Source organism: Dromaius novaehollandiae, chromosome 7, assembly GCF_036370855.1.
Source record: "Dromaius novaehollandiae isolate bDroNov1 chromosome 7, bDroNov1.hap1, whole genome shotgun sequence".
Taxonomy (NCBI): domain Eukaryota; kingdom Metazoa; phylum Chordata; class Aves; order Casuariiformes; family Dromaiidae; genus Dromaius; species Dromaius novaehollandiae.
Window position 1 is genome coordinate 18,630,263 of NC_088104.1, and position 19,851 is coordinate 18,650,113.

The following is a 19,851-nucleotide window of genomic DNA, read 5'->3' on the forward strand; positions in this document are numbered from 1 at the left end:
CCACTGCTGCCCCAAAGATCAGAGTGTGGAGAGGAGCAGTTGGGGGCAGTGAGACAGCAGCAGGGAAGCATCGGCAGAGTTTGTAGCTGGGGCCAGGTTGTCCCATGGGCCATTTGGCTGTTCTGGGCTCTCCCCCATCCAGAGTTCACCCAGAGCAGTGCCTGTGGGTGTTGCTGTCTCTCCCTCCCTTTGCAAAGGAGGACAGCAACGGGGGCTCAGTCACCAGGTCCTTCATCACCCCTGGGCTGACTCCACAGAGCCCTTGAGGCTGTTGGTTTGTACAGCTGAGAGCCACAACAGTGCAGGGAGCCTGCCGCAAGCCCTACAAGGCAGACATACCCCCATGCACTCCAACCTGCCCCTTGCTCTCTGCACAGCTGGGTTACAGGTCACTACCTCAGACGCAGGGTTTTAACTCCTGCTGAGCCAGTCCCAGACTGCAGGGACCCATTCTCCAGCAGACTAATAGCCTCCTCAGCCCTCCTGCAGGCACACAGCTCTGCCCAGCTGTCCCCAACACACAGGGCTGTGCACATATATGTGTCTTGCAGAACCAAGGCCCAGATCTGTTCCCAGCTTGAGAAGATGAAGTAGGATTTTCCCCAATCTGGGGAGGGAACTGTCCCACACCTATTTTTAAGTTAGGATGAGGATAAAAAGAAAAATAGGTGACAGCTACTAATGGCTTTGCCTAGTGCATGCTGGGTTGACAGGAAATGGAGAAGACCTAGATGAGAGGTGACACACAACCATCTCACACTTTTTACAAAGAGCCAAGGGGAGAAAGATTTAGCCCTCAGATCTGTAGGTGGCTCTCAAAGCTCTTGCTCCCTGCTGACTTCTCTGACTCCCCCATCATCGATGGCACTCAGGGCTCTCTACCCTACTAGAGGAACTCTATAATCAGAGAGGTGAATTCACCTCTGATACTACTCCAACTGACAAGCACAGTGCCAGCCTCCTGTTTCCTCCAGGTCTCCACTGTGTTCAGCCCTGGTGAAGAGGAAGAAGGGAGAGGATGTGAGTTTTAATGACAGGAAAACCAGTCCCTGTGCAAGTGCCTGCATCCAGGCTACATTCATTTGCTGTTATACCAGCACAACACACAGCATTTCACACATTGACCCATCAGTCCCATGAGGCAGAGGAATTAACAGTGATACAGCCCAGGTAGGAAGGTATCAAACCATGCAGCAGGTCTGAGGGACACACTGACCAGACCCATCTCTGCTGCTCCAGGCTGCCCTGGACTCCAGCAGGGAGCTGAACTCAGCCTGCCTCAGGAAGATGGTGAGGCTCCAGCCCCTGCCTGTGTTACCAGCTTGGAAAGTCTGTCATGGGAATACAGAGCATGTGGGTTGAACAAATCCCAGTGAGGAGCCGGGACTGGGCAGAGTTACCCCCAAACAGACTGGACAGCCAGTCTTTGCTCTTGGGCTGCTGCTCCCTGGAGCTGGGAGGAAGGAGGTGATACCCCATCTGCTCAGCACAATCCAATGTCCAGAGGAAAAAAGCTGCCATCTGAGAACTGTAACCCAGCATGTTGGGGAAGGGGTAGAGGGGCTTCACTCCTTGTGAGATGGATCCGGGACCCAGGTGGAAGCCCAGGTGCCCAGGCTGAGCTCCAGGGCCCGCAGAGCCTTTGCTGCATCTCTGACAACAGGAACAGCTCAGCCCTGGGGCTTAGTAACAGTTACGTATGCAGAGCTCCTGCACAGAGCAGAGTGCTGGGGTGGTGCTGGGAAAGCTGCAGCACCTCCGGGCACAGTGGGCATCTGCCCCCTGCCAGATTGGGCAAAAACCCTCTGCAGTTCCCTGTTCTTGGGCTGCAGGGGGATAAGGTGCAATTCCCATCCTGGCTGGGTCCTGGCACTGGGAACACAGGGCAGGAGGGTTTGGAGGGGGATGCTAGATGCATCAGTGCGGGGCACACGCCCTTCCCAGAGCAGGGTGCCCCAGGTGAGCCCCATCTAGCAGAGCCCACCAGGCCTGCAGAAGAGGGGAGACACACCAAACCCGGCCATACCCCCCGGCATGGCCAGCCTGCAGCCCTTGCCAGCAGAGCACACAGCCCGTGCCCAGCACCAGCCACAGCTGGTGGCTGCGGCTCAGCGCCAGGCTGGCATTTGGGATTTCTCAGAACTAACACTGCCACCTCCCGGCAATGACTGATCCCGCTTCTTTACAGCAACACTCCTCCCCCAAGGCCCCTGCACTGGGCCCACATTTGGGCCAGCCTGCGGGCACTCAGATGGCAAGGAGGACAGACAGACAGCAGGCTGGGCTCAGGTTTGAAGGCCTCCCCTTCCCCAAATGAGAGCCTTGGAGCTTTAAAAGGGGAGAGCTGGGGGAGTGTCTCATCTGAGGCGCTACCAAACCAAGATGCATCAGCTACTTTACACACCAGTGTCTTTGCACCTAGAGGCCAACCTCCTTTTATTGGGCTGCTGAGTGTGCTGTTGGGCTGCTGAGTGTGCTAGACGTAGTGCTGCAGCTGCTCGCTTTGGCTGGGTCACTGTATGAGGGACCCGCAGGGCAGCCACATGAGCAAGGAGGGAAGGAGGATTCAGTACCTGCTTTCTACCGACCTCAGCAGGGGCTCAGCACTGAGTGCAATGCAGCACTCAGCTACATTTTAAAGCAGACTCCTCTCCCAGCTGTGGAGAGTGGAACAGGCACATTTGCTGTCCATGAACTCCGTGTAGCGTAGAAAGGTTCTCCTCTGATGATGTCGCCAGCCACAGAGGGGAGAGATTTCAGAGTCTGCTGCAGAGTTGCTTGAGGATTCAAATTGGAGCTGAGGACACAGCCAGGACCAACCATTCCTTGGAGGCAGCCAGTGTGCTGAGCTCAGGTAGTGGCCTGTGAGGATCAGGGTTGGTCTGGATATCACAGGGGTGTGATGAAGAGTGGAGACCCTTGATGTGTTTGCAGAAGTCAAGCAGCACAGAGTACAGCAGCTATGCTCTTGAGGGTGGGGGCGCTGGGTTCGTATTTCTGAAAGACAAGATATTGCCTTTGGAGCAGGGAGAGCACAGCCTGCTGCCTCTCCCCAGGACATCGTCCCTCCCCAAGGAATCATGGGGAACAGCCACCAGCTGGACAAGATTCCTGCAGCTCTGGAAAGGATAGCTCTATCCAGCAACCCTCCCCCTTTCTCCCTCCATCCCATTTCCCTTCACTTTTCACCAAACCTGGGCAAATCCTCATGCTGTAGCCTCAGCCCCAATCTGCCTCCCCACATATGGCCTTTCCCTCAGCCTAACTGGATGCCCTTGGCACCTTCTGGCCACACCATCCTGGAGCCTGAGGGGGCACTGGTGGGGAGAGCTCAAGCCATGTGGAAACCCCGTCACTCTCACACTTCCCAATGGCAGATCTGTGCAGATGGGCTGTTCCTGGGGCAGAGAGTTGGACAGCAAGGACTGCAGTGTTACTGCCTCTGGTCTGTGGCTCAGGACAAGCCAAGAAGAGGTAGAGGGACTGGAGGGAAAGGATTCCCCCTTTCACACAGGCAGCCTTATCACTGATAGGCAGAAACCCAGCTAATCCATGTGGTCTAAAAAACTGGCCCTGCTGCAGGTCCTGTCCCCCATGACTGTACAGATACACTTCAATACCTCTGGAAAGGGTTGGGCGGTAGAGCAATGACCCTGGGCCGGGCTGTCAGCACCACCTCCCCACGGCTGGCTTCGATCAGGATGTTCTGCAGCGTGTTTTCCAGCACCAGCTCCACCAGGTTCCCAAAGGCTGGCTGCCTGGAGGGACGAGAGCACAGGTGGATGACAATTACCAGAGAGCCGATAAGGAAGGCTGCTTGCTGGGATGCCACCCAGCACACATCAGAGAGAGCAGCAGAGCACATACACTGTTTCCTCCATGTTGAGGCCAATGAACCAAAGATTTGAGCAATGTGGTGCTGACCCTTCTCCCAGAACTGCCACCACCTGGGGTCAGACCCTGACCTCAGGCAGAGCTTGCTGACTGTGGTTTTACTGGTTTCTCTCTCCAAGCTGTGCCATGCTGAATATTTGTGCATATACTCCTGGCTTGTAGCAAAGTGTCAGGATATAGCCACAGCAAATATGAAGTGATGTTACATTGCAGTAAAAATAAGAGGCAAAGTAAGCACACATTGCACACTAAGGTCAAACAGCCAGGAGCACACCAGTGGAAAGTGGGCTTCACTCACCACCAGCATCCTGACACTGCCAGTGCTCAGCTCCAGTATACAGCAAACCTGTACCCTTCACAAACTGCACTTGGAAGATGGTGGCTAGGCAGGCTAGCATGGATTTTCACACAGAGTACGTGAGGCAGCACAACAGAAACAGCCCAGGGCAGAGGGAGAAATGAGTTTCTGTCCAGGCAGTGTGCTGCCATGGCTGTCCTGCCTGTGCAGCTCTTCCCTTCTGTGTGAGCTTTTCCTCACCTCCTCATCATCATCTTCTGCTCCCTTAACTGCTCATGATGAAAGAGATCACTCATCCTCTCCCAAGACACCAGTGAATCATTGCTGGGGGAGGTTTCCTGCCTTATTTCTTTCATCCCTTCATCCTTCTCCTCAAGGTAAAGATCTGGGGAAGGAGAGACCCTGGAGGGGACCCTGGAGCTCTGTCCCTTGTCCTGGAGCTCTGCTGACTCTTCACACCGCAACTGGGAGAAATAGGGGATGGGCTCATCCAGACTTCTGCTCACTGCATCATGGAACTGGGTGTCCTCCAAGAGGCCTCTGGGAGGGAGAAAGAGAAAATAAGGAACAAGACCCGGTGGTAGATCAAGTATCTGGTCCCAGGGGACCACCACAAGCCAGTACAAGTCAGAGGAAAATCCTGGCTGATGTCAATGGACAGTCTGGCCCTTCTTGCTTTCTGGGCCTAGAGGAGGCAGAAGTATGGCTTGAAACTACCTTGGCCTCCTCAGCATTGCTTCCTTAGATGTCTGCACCTGACAGACAAAACAGGTGAATCCCAGTGCAGCCTATTCCCAAGGTGCCTTGCTGGCTGTCAGCAGGGCAAGACTGTGGCAGGGAGAGCAGCCTGGCTTCCGGTGAGCAACACTGATGCAGAGATGGGCCTGGTCCCTAGCTGAGGAGCAAGACACTGTCTTTGGCTGTCACACCAGGACTCCTGAGCTCACAGTCCCCAAGGCAGGCTCCCACGCATGCCTTTTGCAGGCTGGATTCTCTGTTTCAGCACAGTACAAGTGCACAGACTTCTTTGGCATTAGCAGAGGGGCTGGCTGTGCTGCCAGCACTCCGCCAGGGGACAGGGGCTCAGAATGGGTGAGAGGACACACACCTGATCACACCTGTGAGCATGTCAGTCACTATCTGCATCTCCTGTTTGGAAGCAGCAGCCAGGGACAGCCAGCTGGGGTCCATGACTATCCTATCTCTGTCCCTGCTCCCATCCACAGACTCGCTCTCTGATGGCTGGTCCTTGAAGAGGCTGTGAAACAAGGAGTTGTTCCATGAGTGGCAGAACTACTGAATTTGATTTATTTCAGACTTGAGTCCTGTGTGCCCCAAAAGAGCCTTGTGACTCCCCCAGGTCCTTCCTGTGTCCCCAGGAAGGGCAAAAAGTAGTCTGAGCTGTGGCTAGCCAGGGCCAACAGGCCAGCTGGGTGATCTCTTCTTACTTCATCCTCCCCTTGGGCAGGGCAAGCCTACATCACACTATGGGAACACACTGGGAAACTGAAGGAGAGAGCACTTCGTGTGCCACATGCAGATGTGGGCAAGGCAAGCAGTGATAGTGTCCTACAATACAGCATGACCACAGCATCATTATCAGCGGAGGCACCTGCGTTCTCCTGGCTGGGACTCTGAACAGCAGCACCACATTCAAGCAGGAAGCCGTGCAGATAACTGGTGCTGCGGCAAGCAGGGGAAGGAGTGAGAGCTGACGCACACACGAGAGCAGCAGGGACACTCTCACAAGACAGGAATACTCAGCTATCTGCTGGTATTTCCCAAAGGGCTACTTCATCTCACATCCCTCTAAAGAGCTGCTCCTGGTTCACACCAGCATCAGCAAGTGGCTACAACATCCCATAGAGGCTTTCCCAGGCTTAGCAGTTTGCCAGAAGAGCATGTTGTTGAATACTCCTGCCCTCCCAATGTGTGGTATTGCTGACAATGATTTCTGCTTACACTTTGTCCCATAACTATCAAGGCTTTGCAACATAGGACTGTTCTCCTGAGAGAGAGACAGAAATAGGTCCTGTCGATCAATGCTGGGGAAAATGGGGCTTCTCCTGCCTGATACCAAGGCACTGGAGAGGAGCAGAGCAGAGCGATGAGGTTGTGGCTTAGTGTGTGTCATAGCACGAGTAGCCCTAGCTTGGATGAAGATGCCAAGCCAAGGAACCAGATGTCTTACCAGTTCAGGAAGTACTTGGGGAACTCTGAGGTGAAATTGCTGAAGAAGTCTTCAATGGAGTGGGACCTGGCTGTCACACCAAGGTGTAAGAGGATGGGCTTGGGTGGCTCTGGTTTGGCCCACAGCCTGCCAGCTTCCTTGTCCAACAACTGCCTCCTCTGAGAGCAGCTGGCAGGTGGATTGGGTACGGGGTGGTTTCCAATAGGGGGCAATGTCTATTGGAGAGAAGGAAATAGCAGGTGTTTAGTTCCTCTTTTGGCCCAAGTAGTCTAGTATTGCTATGAGCACAAGCGTGGGAACTGAAATGCCGAGCAGTCAAAACCACAAGATCCTAAATAGGAGACAGCATCAAAATGATCTCCATGCTGCAGTACACTGATCAGGCATAAGCAGCCACACGGGAAATCAGGCCTGCTCCCTCCCTGCTGCCCAGTGCAGCATCAGCCCCAAGCATTAGCAGGGCTTTGGGGTGATCCCCAGGGCCCTCAGGGCTGTTGTGCTTCAATCCTTCTCCGGGACAACTCCAGAAGATCTTCTCTGCTCTTCTGAGCACAATGGGAGGGCTGTAAGAGACCACACATGTAGGATGCATGCTTAAATCACCCGCTGAGTCTGGCCTTCAACACCACTGACACAAACATGGCAGGGTTCAGGTTATGACCAGAAGCTAAAGGCCTATAGCACCAAATTCAGCTGTCTTTACTTTTCCCCAGCCATCCTTACATTCATCTCAGCCTTGACCTCACAGTCTCACACAGCCCTTGCACCCCTGATCATACCTAACAGCACAGTGCAGACAGTCCAAGCTAGAGTTGCCCTGAGCTGATACATTCACACAGCACAGTGCAGGACATGCACAGGTACTCTGCAGGGTCCCAGAAGCACTGCTACAGTCCTAGCATGGTGGCAGGCCTGAGCTAACAAGTTGTGGCTCCTGGCTGAGTTAATCTGCTCAGATCCAGCCTCACATCCTTCCATGTCTTGAACTAGCTTGCTCTCCACAAGCTCTGTCATTCCTGCCCCACACGCTGCTCAAGACTGTATACACAGCATGGCTCTGCCTTTGGGCCCAGTCAGTTCTACAGAGCATTCACTTGGACCTTTCCTCACACCTTGCCACCAGTGCAGGAAAAGCTGTCTTCATAACTCAGGGCAGCTACTACGTGTATGTGCACGTGTGTAATCTGAGGGGAAACACAGAGTAGACTCTTTACTGCACCATAAGATAAAGCAGGCAAACTAAGCTTTAAACCTCTCCTGTGCTCTTAGATCAAGGCAGTTCCTGCCTGCTGCTTCTCCCAAGGCAGAGAGCACAGCTCTTTCGGCAGCCTGCACGGCATCATGGCAGGGTCCTGCTTGCTTTCCATCGTGGCACACAGTCCATTATGGACTCAGAATGAAAACAGTGCAGGTACTAACTACCCTGCCCTTGTGCATCCTGTCTGCCTATTTGAAACCTTTGCCCCTTTCTCCAGTCACTGGTGCATGTTTGGTTCTAATTTCGCTTCCCATTCATCTCAGCTGGAAAGCTACTGCCCACAGGACACAGCCAGGCTGTCTGATTCTTCTGGCTCATCCAGACAGTCTGTCTCCCAAAGCCTTGAAGCTACAAATCCTGCTGTGCTCTCTTGTCCAGGCCCTCACATTATGATATCCAGCATCTGCCTGTTTCCTTAACGTAGCCAGTTTGATTCCAGTATGGGTAAGACAGCCCTGACTTACCTTGTACTTCCTGATGACAGCTGAGGACTCAGCAAGCTTTTCCATCTCAGCAGAATCTGATGACCTCTACATAAAGGGAGAGAAATCACAATGTAGGAAAAGTGAGAAGCAGAACAAGACTCCAGGATCTTCTCTTACCCTGTCCCAGCTGAGCGCCAATGATCTCATCCCTCTGTTCTTTACTCAAGACCAAATTCTTCATGGTAGTTACACACTTAGCTCCAGTGTTTACCTATCCTTAAAAATCCAGTCATCAATTTCCAGAGGCCCTGGCTTTGCTTTTCCTAAGGTTTCTCATGCACTTCCAAATTTCAGATGATCATTAGCAAATTCAAAGTTTGTAAGGTGTCCAGAAAAATTATATTCATTCCAAGTTCCCCATCTGCTCTCCCTTCACTAGACATTAATCAGAAAGCAGAGGATTCTGCTCTTGCATGTGAAGCACAAGGCTAGAAGCCAAGTTCTCCATTGCCACTATTCACAGGCAAGTTGTGAGATCCTGAGCAGATCAGAGCTTCATGTCCTCCTATGAACTTACCTGGATTTTCTTAGAGAAGGTTTCTTGTTGACACCTGGCTGCTGTTTCTGAATGAGCTAAGCTGGTGTAAAGTTCTGGCAGCACTTACTCTTGCAGGTGACTTTGGCTTCTTCTCAGCCCTCAGGTCCTTCTCTGTGATGGTGAACTCCACAGCCTGCCGTTCCTTCTCCCTTTCCCACTCCTGGAGGCCCCTCTCATACTGAACCAGGGACTCCTGAATGTACACCTATGAAGAAAAAATGCAATTGCAGGGAACAGAGCCAGAAAGGAGCAGGAAATAACACAGAGCATGTCAGACTGACCCCCTGGCCCAGCTCCACGCCTGTCACTTATTCCTCCATTCCAGGAGGTCCGTACCAGAGCCCTTTCCATGTCTCCTAGTTGCAGGAAGGGAGAACAGTGTTATAAGACTTACACACAGAAGACAATCTCCTACCAGAGAACACATGGAAAGCGTAGGCCAGAAGGGCTGTATCACAAGTCTGTGCTGCCGCTAGTATTAAAGAAGCAAGACCTGCTTTTTATGGATATTTAAGTCTCTGATTACCCACTAAAAGCTACTCCCATTCAAACCATGGCTTCTAAAAACACAGTTCAACTTAAAGCCATGTGTTGCACAAACACATCTCATCTAGTGAGCCACAGAGAGACACTTCAGGCATCAGCAAAGATGAAGTTCAGTATTGTTACCATTGAGAAGTGCTGGCCACCATTACAGAGCTAAGAAGGATTCCTTCATCTGGAGGCATCAGGCTGGTAGCTGCTGGGGCCAGCCATTTGGGAACTGCAGTGACATGCCTAAGTGATGATAATACACAAGTACCCCCTGGGTCTCACCTCACACACCAGATCTATGCTGTAGAAGGAAGCACGTCCTGATGCTTGCAGCATGATGAAGCAGGGGGTGCTTTCTCCAGGTTGCACAACCCCCAACTCTGGAACAATCTGCAACATCTGGAATAAAAACCCATGGGGCATCTGTTTCTCTGTCCTGTGCCCTTGCTGTGTGCCCTCCCCTGCAGAACACACAGCACTGTGGGAATTCCCATCTCCAGCCTTTTGCAGAGGTACATGGCATGAGAGAGATGCAGTCTCCTTGTCCAAAGAACAACCATGAGCTTCACTGGTAGATGGGATCCTGAGGTTCATTACCACATGCTCTAGTTCCCGGTTCATGTATCCTCACTGAAGTCTTCAGACTTCCCCTCTGAATTTTTTGTCTTTTTCTCCCATCCAAACCCTTACCTTCACTTTTCTCAGCCCTTTTCTTCCATCTGCTGGTACAAAAGCCAATTCCCTAGGATTGTTTTCTGAGAGTCCAGATGGAAACAGAGAGGAAGCTCCTCTCATGACTCAGAGATGGGCAAGAAAGTTGTAGTGGAGAGGGAAGGAAGAACTCACCCCACTGTCCTTAGGAGTGCCTACATGCCAGGCAAACACAACAGCCTTATTCTCTGAGGTATTGTTCAGAAAGACAAGTCGACTAGCTTTGATGCAGTCTGGGATATTTCCGATGCAAATCCTGTGGTGTGATAAGGTAGCTACCTGCAGGAAGCATGTAGAAAGCAGAGGTGACAGCAGTAATGAAAGATGGGATCTGGCCCTTGGAGAAGGGCACCACACAGCCATCTTCAGGATACACAGCAATTCACAGACAATATTTAGCCCATTACATTTACTATAACAACTCGAGGGGGTGTTTTACTTCTCTCATTCTTGCTCTGGTTAAAATGTCTTTTTGCAGTGAGGGGACAGCTGGGCTGCAGTGGGGTTGAGAGTACAAAGAATAGGACATTATGCTAATGCCGGGGCAGGAGGGGATCTCAGGAGCACAGAGGACTAGTAGCATCCAGCTTTGCTTTGCAGCTCTTGCTATTCAGGCCTTTTCCTCACTTCAGTGGGCAAAAGTGTAACCTCTGTGCTTGGATAAAATCTCCATCAACTCGACTGTGAGTTCTGGGAAACTGCTGCCTAAATCACCTTGCTACTAGTATACAGCCTATCCCATTCTCTGGGCACAGCACAAACTCTAATTAATTACACTGATCATTAAAGAAGCTAACAACTCTTGGTTACAGACATCAGAGCCCTAAGGAATGGCATCTTTCTTGGCAGTCTGAGACAGGTTTTTAATCATCTTCTACTTGCTTTTCCAAGGAATGCAGTCTGCCCTGTTGAAAGCCAAAGAGCATATGTAGCCGTTGCTGGGCTCCAGGGAAGGCGTGCTAATGTCACTCAGGATGAATCCCTTACCTGCTTGGACTGTGCCTTCACTCGTGCTGTTTAATGCTGATTTACTACACTGGGATTTGTGACTTGGGTTTAGTAATAGATCATCCAGACTGGCAGGCCAGTTCCAGCCAGGCCAAACAAACTTCTGCTGAGCTAGGTCAGACAAGTGCATTCCTCCAGATATGCCTGAGCTGGTGACCACCCTGCAGTCTGTGTTCAGGTTATGCATTGCCTGGGTTTCACTGTGAAACAGAGGCATACAGGCCCTGACAGGCTGTCATGAGTATAATGTTCTTTTTGTGAATGAAGTACCAAGGAAAAGTTTTTAGCTTAAAACCAGAACGATAGCTGCGATAGGGAGTAGCTTTACTGAGAAATTCAGAAATGAACAAACCTCAAAACTTTGGTTCTAAGGGCGCTGGAAGCAGCGGGCTGGGAGAAAGGCATCTTTCAGGACAACTGCTTTTATGAGTTGGGCTCTAGCTGATCTGCTGAAAGGGAAATATATTGCCCTATCTCACAGCAATGAACTCCTCGGCAATGCAGGCTACTGCTAGAAGGGGCCACCTGCATATTGCAGGCCTTTTCATGCATTTCTGGACTGATCATATTGCTCATATCACCATATCTGGACTTACCTGCCCAGGAACAGTTAGTTTGTTAGAACCTGGAATGACTGAAGGAGACAAAACTTTGTTGAATCTGGCAGTCTCTCCCATGATATTCGGGTCGTAGCCTACTCCTTGGAAGGTGATCAGAGCTGAATCACCCCCCAGAATATGGATGGGAACATCAACCTGCCTTGGACAAGATAAGAGGGTTAAGTCCAGAGTCATATTTGATAGGGTATTTGCTAAAGGACTAATGGACTGAAACTGGACCTGTCTCACAGGGTGATCTGCTGCACACTCTCCTCCGCCCTCAGAGTCTCAGAAGTCATGAACAGAAAAACATTACCGAGTACATTCTGGCTTCCAGCGGTGAAAAGATCCACTCAATGTGACCTGTTGTGCCAGGGGGAATCTCTCTTCTGGGAGTCAGGCAGACAAACACAGGATGCCGAAAATTCTCCTCCTGAATCCTCTCAATGTTGTCCAGCTGGACTTCAAACATCACAGGCACAGAGCTACCATTGTACAGCTCATAAATCTGGAATTGAGTCAGAGAGAGTGGTGCTTGTTATACCATGCACAAGTTAAACTAGTTAACACTTCCCAGAGGACTCTGATAAGCATTAATGCTTAATTAATTAGTCAGCTTGTCTGCTAAGAATGAGGATACCTCAAAGTCAGGATTTATCACTGAGACTCTGATAAGAGACTGTACTGAAGGTTTTTTAGCATACATGTACATTGATGACTACAGTGCCTCTCCAAGTAGTGCCTGGTGAATTCAGTCTTGGGGAAAATTAATACAAATTAGCTAAAGGGATCACTGTAAAGTGGATTACTTAAAATGCAAAAGTACTCTTATTAAAGTGCTCTTAATTCAATTCAGACTTGTTCATTTCCCAACTAAATTAGGCCAAACAGAATCAAAGCCACCTTTTTTTTCTGAATAAGTGTTAAGGGAAGTTTAATTAATTTACAAATTAAGATTTATTTTCAGAGTGCCTGAAGCAGCTAGACAAGTCTTCACTGAGATCCAGTGTAAGAGAATAGGGGAAAAGGTTTACACATCTCATAAGGATTCTGCTAGACTGAATGCTAAATCTTGTGCAACTGGAGATTGTAAGAGCTACTTTCCCTATTACCATCCTAATGGCCACCTCCAGGCTTTGCCTAGTATTAGTCTCAAGGTTTTGCTGCAATGGGATTCCCATAACTTTTCTGAGGAGACCATCCTGCTTCTTGGGAAATGCTTCACACATTGCCTGGTCCTTGGGACACAGTGACATTCTAGCTAATTCCGCTTTCTGCTGTGTTTGGTCCCAGGCTGCTCACCTGCGTAGGGGGGTGAGTGCTCCCAATGGCAATGGGCGTGAAGAGGTGCTTAGTGGATGTAAAGTGAACATACCGCTGCCCCTGTTCCACCGTCACACCGCTGAAGTTTAGCTACAGCAAACAGAAAAACAGTTCCTTTCTTAGAGAGTCTTGGCCCTATCACTTACAAATACACAAGGAGTCTAAAGATTTTGCAAGCTATCTGTGTGCACATAGGTGCAGTAACAGATTTAAATTGGTTATACCAGGGGAGTGCCTCCTAAGACATAAGCAAGGAGATGGAGAGCTTAGTCAACTGTTAGCTCTTCTCTGAAAGTTTTCTGTCTTGTATCAGGGAGATGGTACATTTCTCCTAAGTCAGGCACCACTCCCAGTGTCACAGACTTCCCTTTGCAAGTATATGATAGAAACTCTCCATGAAAGAAGGCGTCTGGACTGCAAACAGGAGAGTGTACAGCTGTGACACCTAAAATCCTGGCTTTCCAAGGATTTGGCTAAGTAATGGCCTCTTTTTAGAAGGGACCATCTGGATGTCCTCATTCTGGAGAAGACCCCGCTCCAAGAATGCATCTAAAAAAGATTTCAAAAGCTGCAAGAAGATCCCAGCTGAATTTTAAGTGATCAGCTAATGATCAACAGTATGCTGTCAGGAGAGCAGCAGCCAGGCACTTTAAGCAAAGCAGAGGGATTTATAGAGGTATTTCATGGAAAAAGAGATAGAGTCTGCATTTGCAGAAAACTGGAATCAGGCTAGAGATGAGTCATGGTGCATAATTTCCTGCAGGAGCACCCCAAAGCACCCCTGAGGTGTCTGCTGCCTGGAGAGAGAGGCTACAAAGCAATCTCAAAGCCAGTAATGTCTCTGCATGGGCCATAGGCAGCTAAATCACTGCAATTCACAGTCAAATAGTTAAGTCTAAAGCACGGCCACATTTTTCAAGTGCAAATGCGGAAGAAGATGCTTGCGATGGTAGGTTGGGCAGACACCTGCAGAAGATATTATATCAGCTGTTAAATAACAGTAGAGGATGCAGATTCCTCCAAAGCAATCCCTTTCAAGTTCAGCTCCATAAACAAAGGAGGGAGAGAGAACTAGAAAGACAGTGACAACAAAGTCACACATAGAATATCACCATTTCATCTTTTCAGAGTGCTACAGGAGAGTTCAGCCTCCTGAGGGCCTCAACAGACCAGATGTAATGCAAACAGAAGTACAGGAGCTGACAATTTCAAACAGCAAGGGATGCAGGGACAGGATCCTCCTTGAGCTTTGGGAGTGAGACACCTGTTTATATTACTGGAGTCAAAGAACTGAGCTTACAGATTTGTGATTCCACTGGACCACAATTGCTGAGGAAAGATTGTCATCAGCTTCCTTGGACACAGGATGCTATGACTACAGGATTATCTGTTAAAGTGAGACAACTGGAGAAACATGAAGACCTGCTGCAATCAGTTCTCCTTCCAGTGTGCACAGACCTCATCCCATAGCAATGACATAGAGCGTGAGAGGATGGGGATGTCAGAGTCCCCAGGGAGCAGGGCTGCCTGGAGAACACATGCTCTGTGTGACAACATCTCACAATACCTAATTAGCAGTTATGAATTGAAATGCAAACACATCCAGTTTATGGATCTTGCGTGCTAGGGGATTGTCCCTAGGATCCAGCCGTTCTCTCCGGTGAGTTCTGGGAAGCAGCCTGCAGCCACCTCACAGCCCAACACCTGCAGCCTGCTGGGCTTTTCCTATTGAAACTGCTGAGGGCTGCAGATTCTGCCCAGCCAAACTATCCCCAAGCTCTGAGAACAAGGTCACAGCTGCACTGCTACAGAAAGGCTGTGGTGATGAGGCAAACAGCAACCTGTAAAAGCTTTAGACAGCAAGAGGCCCTGTTTCTCTCATGGACAAGCAAGTGGGCAGCACACAAGCTGCAGAGAAATTTGCTCCTGCAATCTGAAGAAATTTCCAGCAGGAAACTGGTTTGGTTCCTTCAGAGCACCTATAAATCTAGTCATCTCATTGCTGAAATTAGGCCACTGAGCAGAGGAGTAAGGAAGGGAGGAAATTCCTCCTCAAGATGAATCAGACAGACTGGGCAGGGAGAGGAACATAAAGGAGTGGGAGGTCAGAACCTGTCCACATGGGTATATCCATCACAGGGCTGTGACGGACCCCAAAAAATCATGCACTGACCTGCAGCTACATCACCAATCTGAAGCCAGGCACCCTGCTCAGCAATCTGGAATTGGATAGAAGCACCAAGCAATACCCTAGCCTCATGGTCTCCACCTCTGCTTACTGATGCTGTTCCAGATTTCCAAAGCTTAACTTTTGGGGTGGCATTACAGCATTTTCTTCCCTTAATGTTAGCATGTATTCTGCAAACTTCACTGAATTTCAAGGGAATTGCCTGCTCAGCCCTAGCCCAAGAGTGCACTTAGAGCAGTCTCTGCCACACAGACCGGCAGCTCCGCTCTCTTTGTGCCGTGATTGAAAAGGATAAAGGCACATGGCGTGCAACCCTTGCCTGCCTCTTCTGCACAGGAGGTGTCTCCTCCACTCCTACTTTCCAGTGGGTAGCAATTCAGTACTGGCACTTTGGAGCCCAAAGTGCAAAGCAGAGGTGACCCCTGCAGGTCACCACCACCTGTATTGTTCCAAGTCTCTGGATTGGCCTCTGCAGCTCCTGTTGCCAGAACTCCAATGCACCCAGGTGACCTTTAGCATCCTCAGGGCCTCCCACTCCTTTTTAGCCCCTTCTGCAGTGACAGTGTGGGGTAGGGTGGTTGCCTCTGGTAGCCACCAAAGCCACCGGTTACTTGGCAAGGGAGGGTATGTGCCCTACAGATCTCTGGTGCTTCAAAGCCTAATCTCCCACTGGCCAGCTGGCAAAATGCTTGCAGCCACTCTCAGGATTGTGCCAGGCAGGCAGAGCACAGGGAGCCCATCCAAGGGCTTTGAGGGAAGGCACAGTTAAGCCACTGTTTGAACAGCTTGGTCAACGGGTTGGATTTTCAGCTGACAACAGTTCTGAAAGAAAGAAAAATAAAAGAGATGTGTGAACACAATGGTCTCACAGAAAACTTTAGAGACAGACAGGAAGGCTCAGCCGGGCATGAGCTGTGCCCGGCAGAGCACAAGGTGACTTTGACTCTAACTGACAGTTAGAGAGAGGGAGAGAGAGAGAGAAATTGGTTGCAAGCCTGAGGAAATGCTCAGGGAAAACACAGAGCAGGATCAACTTCGAGATGCTTCAGGAAGCAGCGAAACAGGAAGAATGAGTGGGAAGCTCCTCCACGACTGGCAAGGAGAAGGAAATGGGTGGACAAAGGCTTCAGGGCTGCCTGGGAACAGCCATCCACGAAAGCAGGGACTACCTTCTGGGCTTGGTGGAGCAGCTGCCTCCACACCTGCAGAGCCAGAGGATGTGCTGCCAGCCCTTTGCCAACATGTGTCCCAGAACTGCAGCCAGTACAGGTGGTTCATTTGGAGAAAAGTACATTCCAGGGGATTTTGAAGAGAGGGGAGAGGTGATGAGATGGAGAGATTCAGGAAAGCTGGATAAGAGAAAAGTAGGATGGGCTGCAGAGCAGAACTCCAGAATCATTGCACGGAAGAACTCACTGTGAGGCAGAGGAAAGGAGGGGAAGCAAGCAAAGAAACTCTATCCATGATACACGTTCAGGTGTGGAAAGCATGCTGGGAACGTAAAACTCGGGAGGGCTGTTTTGGAGTTGCTTTGGAGGAGGAAGCAATTCTGCATTAACAGCATCAATAAAATACATAGGTTAAGAATCAAAGAACTGGAGAAACCTGTGGATACTACATCCAAGGGGGCATTTTGCCAGTGCACTGTCATGTCATGCTTTGCTGGAACCATGAGTTTGTCAGGATACTAATTTTTTGTCTCTGCTTGGCCCCATGTTACTTCCTGGTCAATGCAGACTCCTAGGGAAGGCCGCAGCTTCCTGCATGCCATGCAGCTTCTGGGGAAAACACCTAGCTGTAATTCAGTTCCTACCTGCTGCTGCTCTGTAAACAGAGCAAGACATGCATACTACCTTACCAGAATCTCACGGCCATGGGAAACCTTCAGCAGAACAGGGAGGTGATCAGTGCCGATGAAATCATGTCTAGCAGAGCAAGAAGAGAGGGAGAAAAACACTAAAAAACCAACCTTGTGCCCAGGGTGATAGAATCAGGGTCACACAGTCCATTAGAGACAATTCATTTCCCTGCTAAAGAGTCACTGTGGCGTAAGGGCCACTGAGACAGGGAGGGGGACAGTTGTGTTTGGGTGGGAATGAGTGATGCAATGTTGATTTTAGTCACACAACGATTTAGAGACCTGACTTTATAGGCCAAAGCCATTTGAAATACCGGTACTTCTCAGGTCAGCACTGCTGTGAAAGTAGAGTTGGTTAGATTCCTTCATACGCTCCACAGGCACTCAAGAGCTAGGAGCTGTAGCTGATGATAAAAATAACTATGTCTGTATGTCTGTAACTATGTCAAAGCCACAGGAAGTGCAGTTTCTTGTTCATCTCCTCAGCTGTTAGGTCAAAGCAGGCCAGTGTTCCTAGCATGTCACCCTAAATGTCTCTTGTAATCTAGTGTTAAAGGACATCAACAACATTCCCTGGAGGAAGAGAAGGTCTGCGGGGCCCAGAAGCAGGACAAGCTCAGAGACTTTTTACTTGCCCAATCTCTGCTGTGCAAGTGGCATGAGAGGGGAAAGGATCTGCCATGGAAATCCAGGAGTTCTGCAATCCAGGTTCCACTGGCATGTGCTGTCCTGGCACAAAGCATGAGGCTCTGGAGAACAGGTAGCTGCTGTCACCTGTGTGAGAGCTGGACCGATTCCTCTTGTCCTGGAAGAAGTCTCCCTGACTTTGGGGAAATGCTGAAGAGATGGTTATCCTGAATTCTCATCTGGTGCAGCTCATGGGGGCTAAACTCAGCATCCTCTGCCCAGTGCTCCATGTCCATCTTCTGATCAGAAGGGAACAGGAAGGCCCTAGGGATCCAGCCAACTGGTGAGCAACACAGACAGAAAACCTCCCCAGGGACACCGTCAGCAAGTTCAGTCCAGCCAGGCTTAGCACAACAGGAGGACACACGACATCTCATCTCTGACTTTCTGCCAAGGTATGTCAGGTCTGACCTGCTCAACTTTCTGCCTTCTCTTGCTTGCTTCCCCACCCCGACTCACCAACAGATCTCAGTCACAGCCCAAAAATACAAGCCAGACCTATGAAATCCACCCCATTAATTTGCAAATGCCCCATGGCCTTGTGAGCTTTTCCATATCCCCGGACAGACCCCAGAGGGAAGGCTGAGCTCCAGCAGTCACTGCTTACCACTCAACTGGCACCACACCCTTGTTCACCATCAGGAGCATCACAAGGGTAGGCTCTGAATCTATCGGGGCAGCTCCAAAGTTGAAATCCAGCAGGATAGGGGTGTACACTGGAGGGATCGAGCATGTGCTAGTCACAGGAGAAAAAGAAGAGATTAAATTGAGACAGGAGGAGCCAGCAGGGCATGACCAGGGAAAGGGTCATTCTACATTGGCTTTCTCCCTTATAAATCTTCTCTGACCTTACGTTGCTGGGTCTTGTTGGAGAAAGGACACTGGGTGGAAGGAAGACCTTTGGGTCTTCTCCAAACTATCTTTTATATATGCCTAATGGGAATGAGTGGCATTCATGGAAGTTCAGAGTCCTGCTTAATCCAGTTTTGGGGCCCCCAGTAAAAGAAAGACATTGGCATACTGGAGAAAGTCTAGCAGAGGGCCACCAAGATGGTCAAGGGCTAGGGCACTCTACAAGGATAGACTGAGAGAACTGTGTTCAGCCTTATGAAGAGAAGGCTCAGAGCAGATCTTATTGCGGTCTACAACTACTTGATAGGAGGGTGTAGAGAAGATGAAGCCAGAGTCTTCTCAGAGGTGCACAGGGACAGGATGGGAGGCAATGGCACAAGTTGCAACACAAGATAAATATTTTAGATATTAGGCAAAAAAAAAATCACAATGAAGATAGTCAACCACTGGAAACGTGCGCAGACAGACTGGGGTTTCTCCATCCTTGGAGATATTTAACATTGAACTGGACAAGGCCCTGAGCAGCCTGATCTAGTTGACCCTGCTTTGAGCAAAGGGTTGGGCCAGAGACTTCCAGAGGTCCCTTGCAATTAAATTACTCTGATTCTGTGGCTCCTCTCTAGGGAGGGTAAGCAGAGAAGCAGAGCTGAGCAGCTACATGCATGGGACTGGGATGGTATAACAGAGTGCCAGGCAGCAGTGAGCTGCAAAACAAGCTAACAGTCACAGTAGCTCTGGCTTGTGCTTGTATTGAGGCTAAATGCAAACCACTTCTTCTCACCTGTGCCTTGTAGGAACTCTGTAGGTGAGCTCCCTGGGAGTTGGGTCTCGCTCCAAGTATTCGTTCAGTGTGTCCAAGGAAAAGAGCCTCCAGAGCTGCAACTTGCTGATACCACTGGCACTCCCTGCTGAACACACATCTGTGATGCAGAAAGTTGGGTAGACACCTGCTGCTACTATGCGACAGAGGGGCTGCTGTTCCTCTTTGGTGCTCACAAGATCTGGAACTGGAGAGAAACAACAAATAGTCATGTGTCATTAAGAGGCAGCTGTCTGGGACAGCAAACTGGAGAGTGGCCCTACCTGGGCTGAAGAAAGAATGAACAGAACTCACAGCAGCTTCTGAAAACCTCTAAACCACTGATTTCTAGTTGTACCATGACTTTTGATTTAAAAATCACCAGAAGACTATGAACATAGTCCTTTTCAACAGCATATTTCCACAGTTTAATTTTGCACTGTATGGAAAAAACATTTTCTTAATTTAAGCCTACAGCCTAATCATTTTATGAAGTGCTCCTTGTTTTCACACTGAAAAATAATGAACAATTGTTTATACCCCATCTTCTCCATATCATTCATGTGTCATTGCTCTTCTCCACTGTCCAAGCTGTAAACTCCTTGTCCAACTCATCTCTTCCCGTATG

The 19,851-nt window shown here is 49.8% G+C and overlaps 1 protein-coding gene across 1 annotated transcript in view; it reads right to left on the reverse strand.

Annotated features, from left to right (window-relative positions):
* Nucleotides 1-1,993: 1,993 nt before the first annotated feature.
* CFAP65 (cilia and flagella associated protein 65) overlaps nt 1,994-19,851 on the reverse strand; it is a 35,197-nt gene continuing 17,339 nt past the window's right edge. Inside the window, exons 18-33 of the mRNA XM_064514795.1 lie at nt 19,206-19,431; nt 18,180-18,308; nt 17,660-17,836; nt 16,886-16,952; nt 12,819-12,929; nt 11,833-12,024; nt 11,514-11,672; nt 10,045-10,188; nt 9,481-9,597; nt 8,732-8,869; nt 8,106-8,171; nt 6,384-6,598; nt 5,301-5,450; nt 4,433-4,732; nt 3,621-3,758; nt 1,994-2,997 (exon numbers count right to left, since the gene is read on the reverse strand). Of these exons, the coding sequence (XP_064370865.1) occupies nt 2,961-2,997; nt 3,621-3,758; nt 4,433-4,732; nt 5,301-5,450; nt 6,384-6,598; nt 8,106-8,171; nt 8,732-8,869; nt 9,481-9,597; nt 10,045-10,188; nt 11,514-11,672; nt 11,833-12,024; nt 12,819-12,929; nt 16,886-16,952; nt 17,660-17,836; nt 18,180-18,308; nt 19,206-19,431 (2,366 nt within the window). The 3' untranslated portion in view covers nt 1,994-2,960. The remainder of the gene's footprint in view (nt 2,998-3,620; nt 3,759-4,432; nt 4,733-5,300; nt 5,451-6,383; nt 6,599-8,105; nt 8,172-8,731; nt 8,870-9,480; nt 9,598-10,044; nt 10,189-11,513; nt 11,673-11,832; nt 12,025-12,818; nt 12,930-16,885; nt 16,953-17,659; nt 17,837-18,179; nt 18,309-19,205; nt 19,432-19,851) is intronic.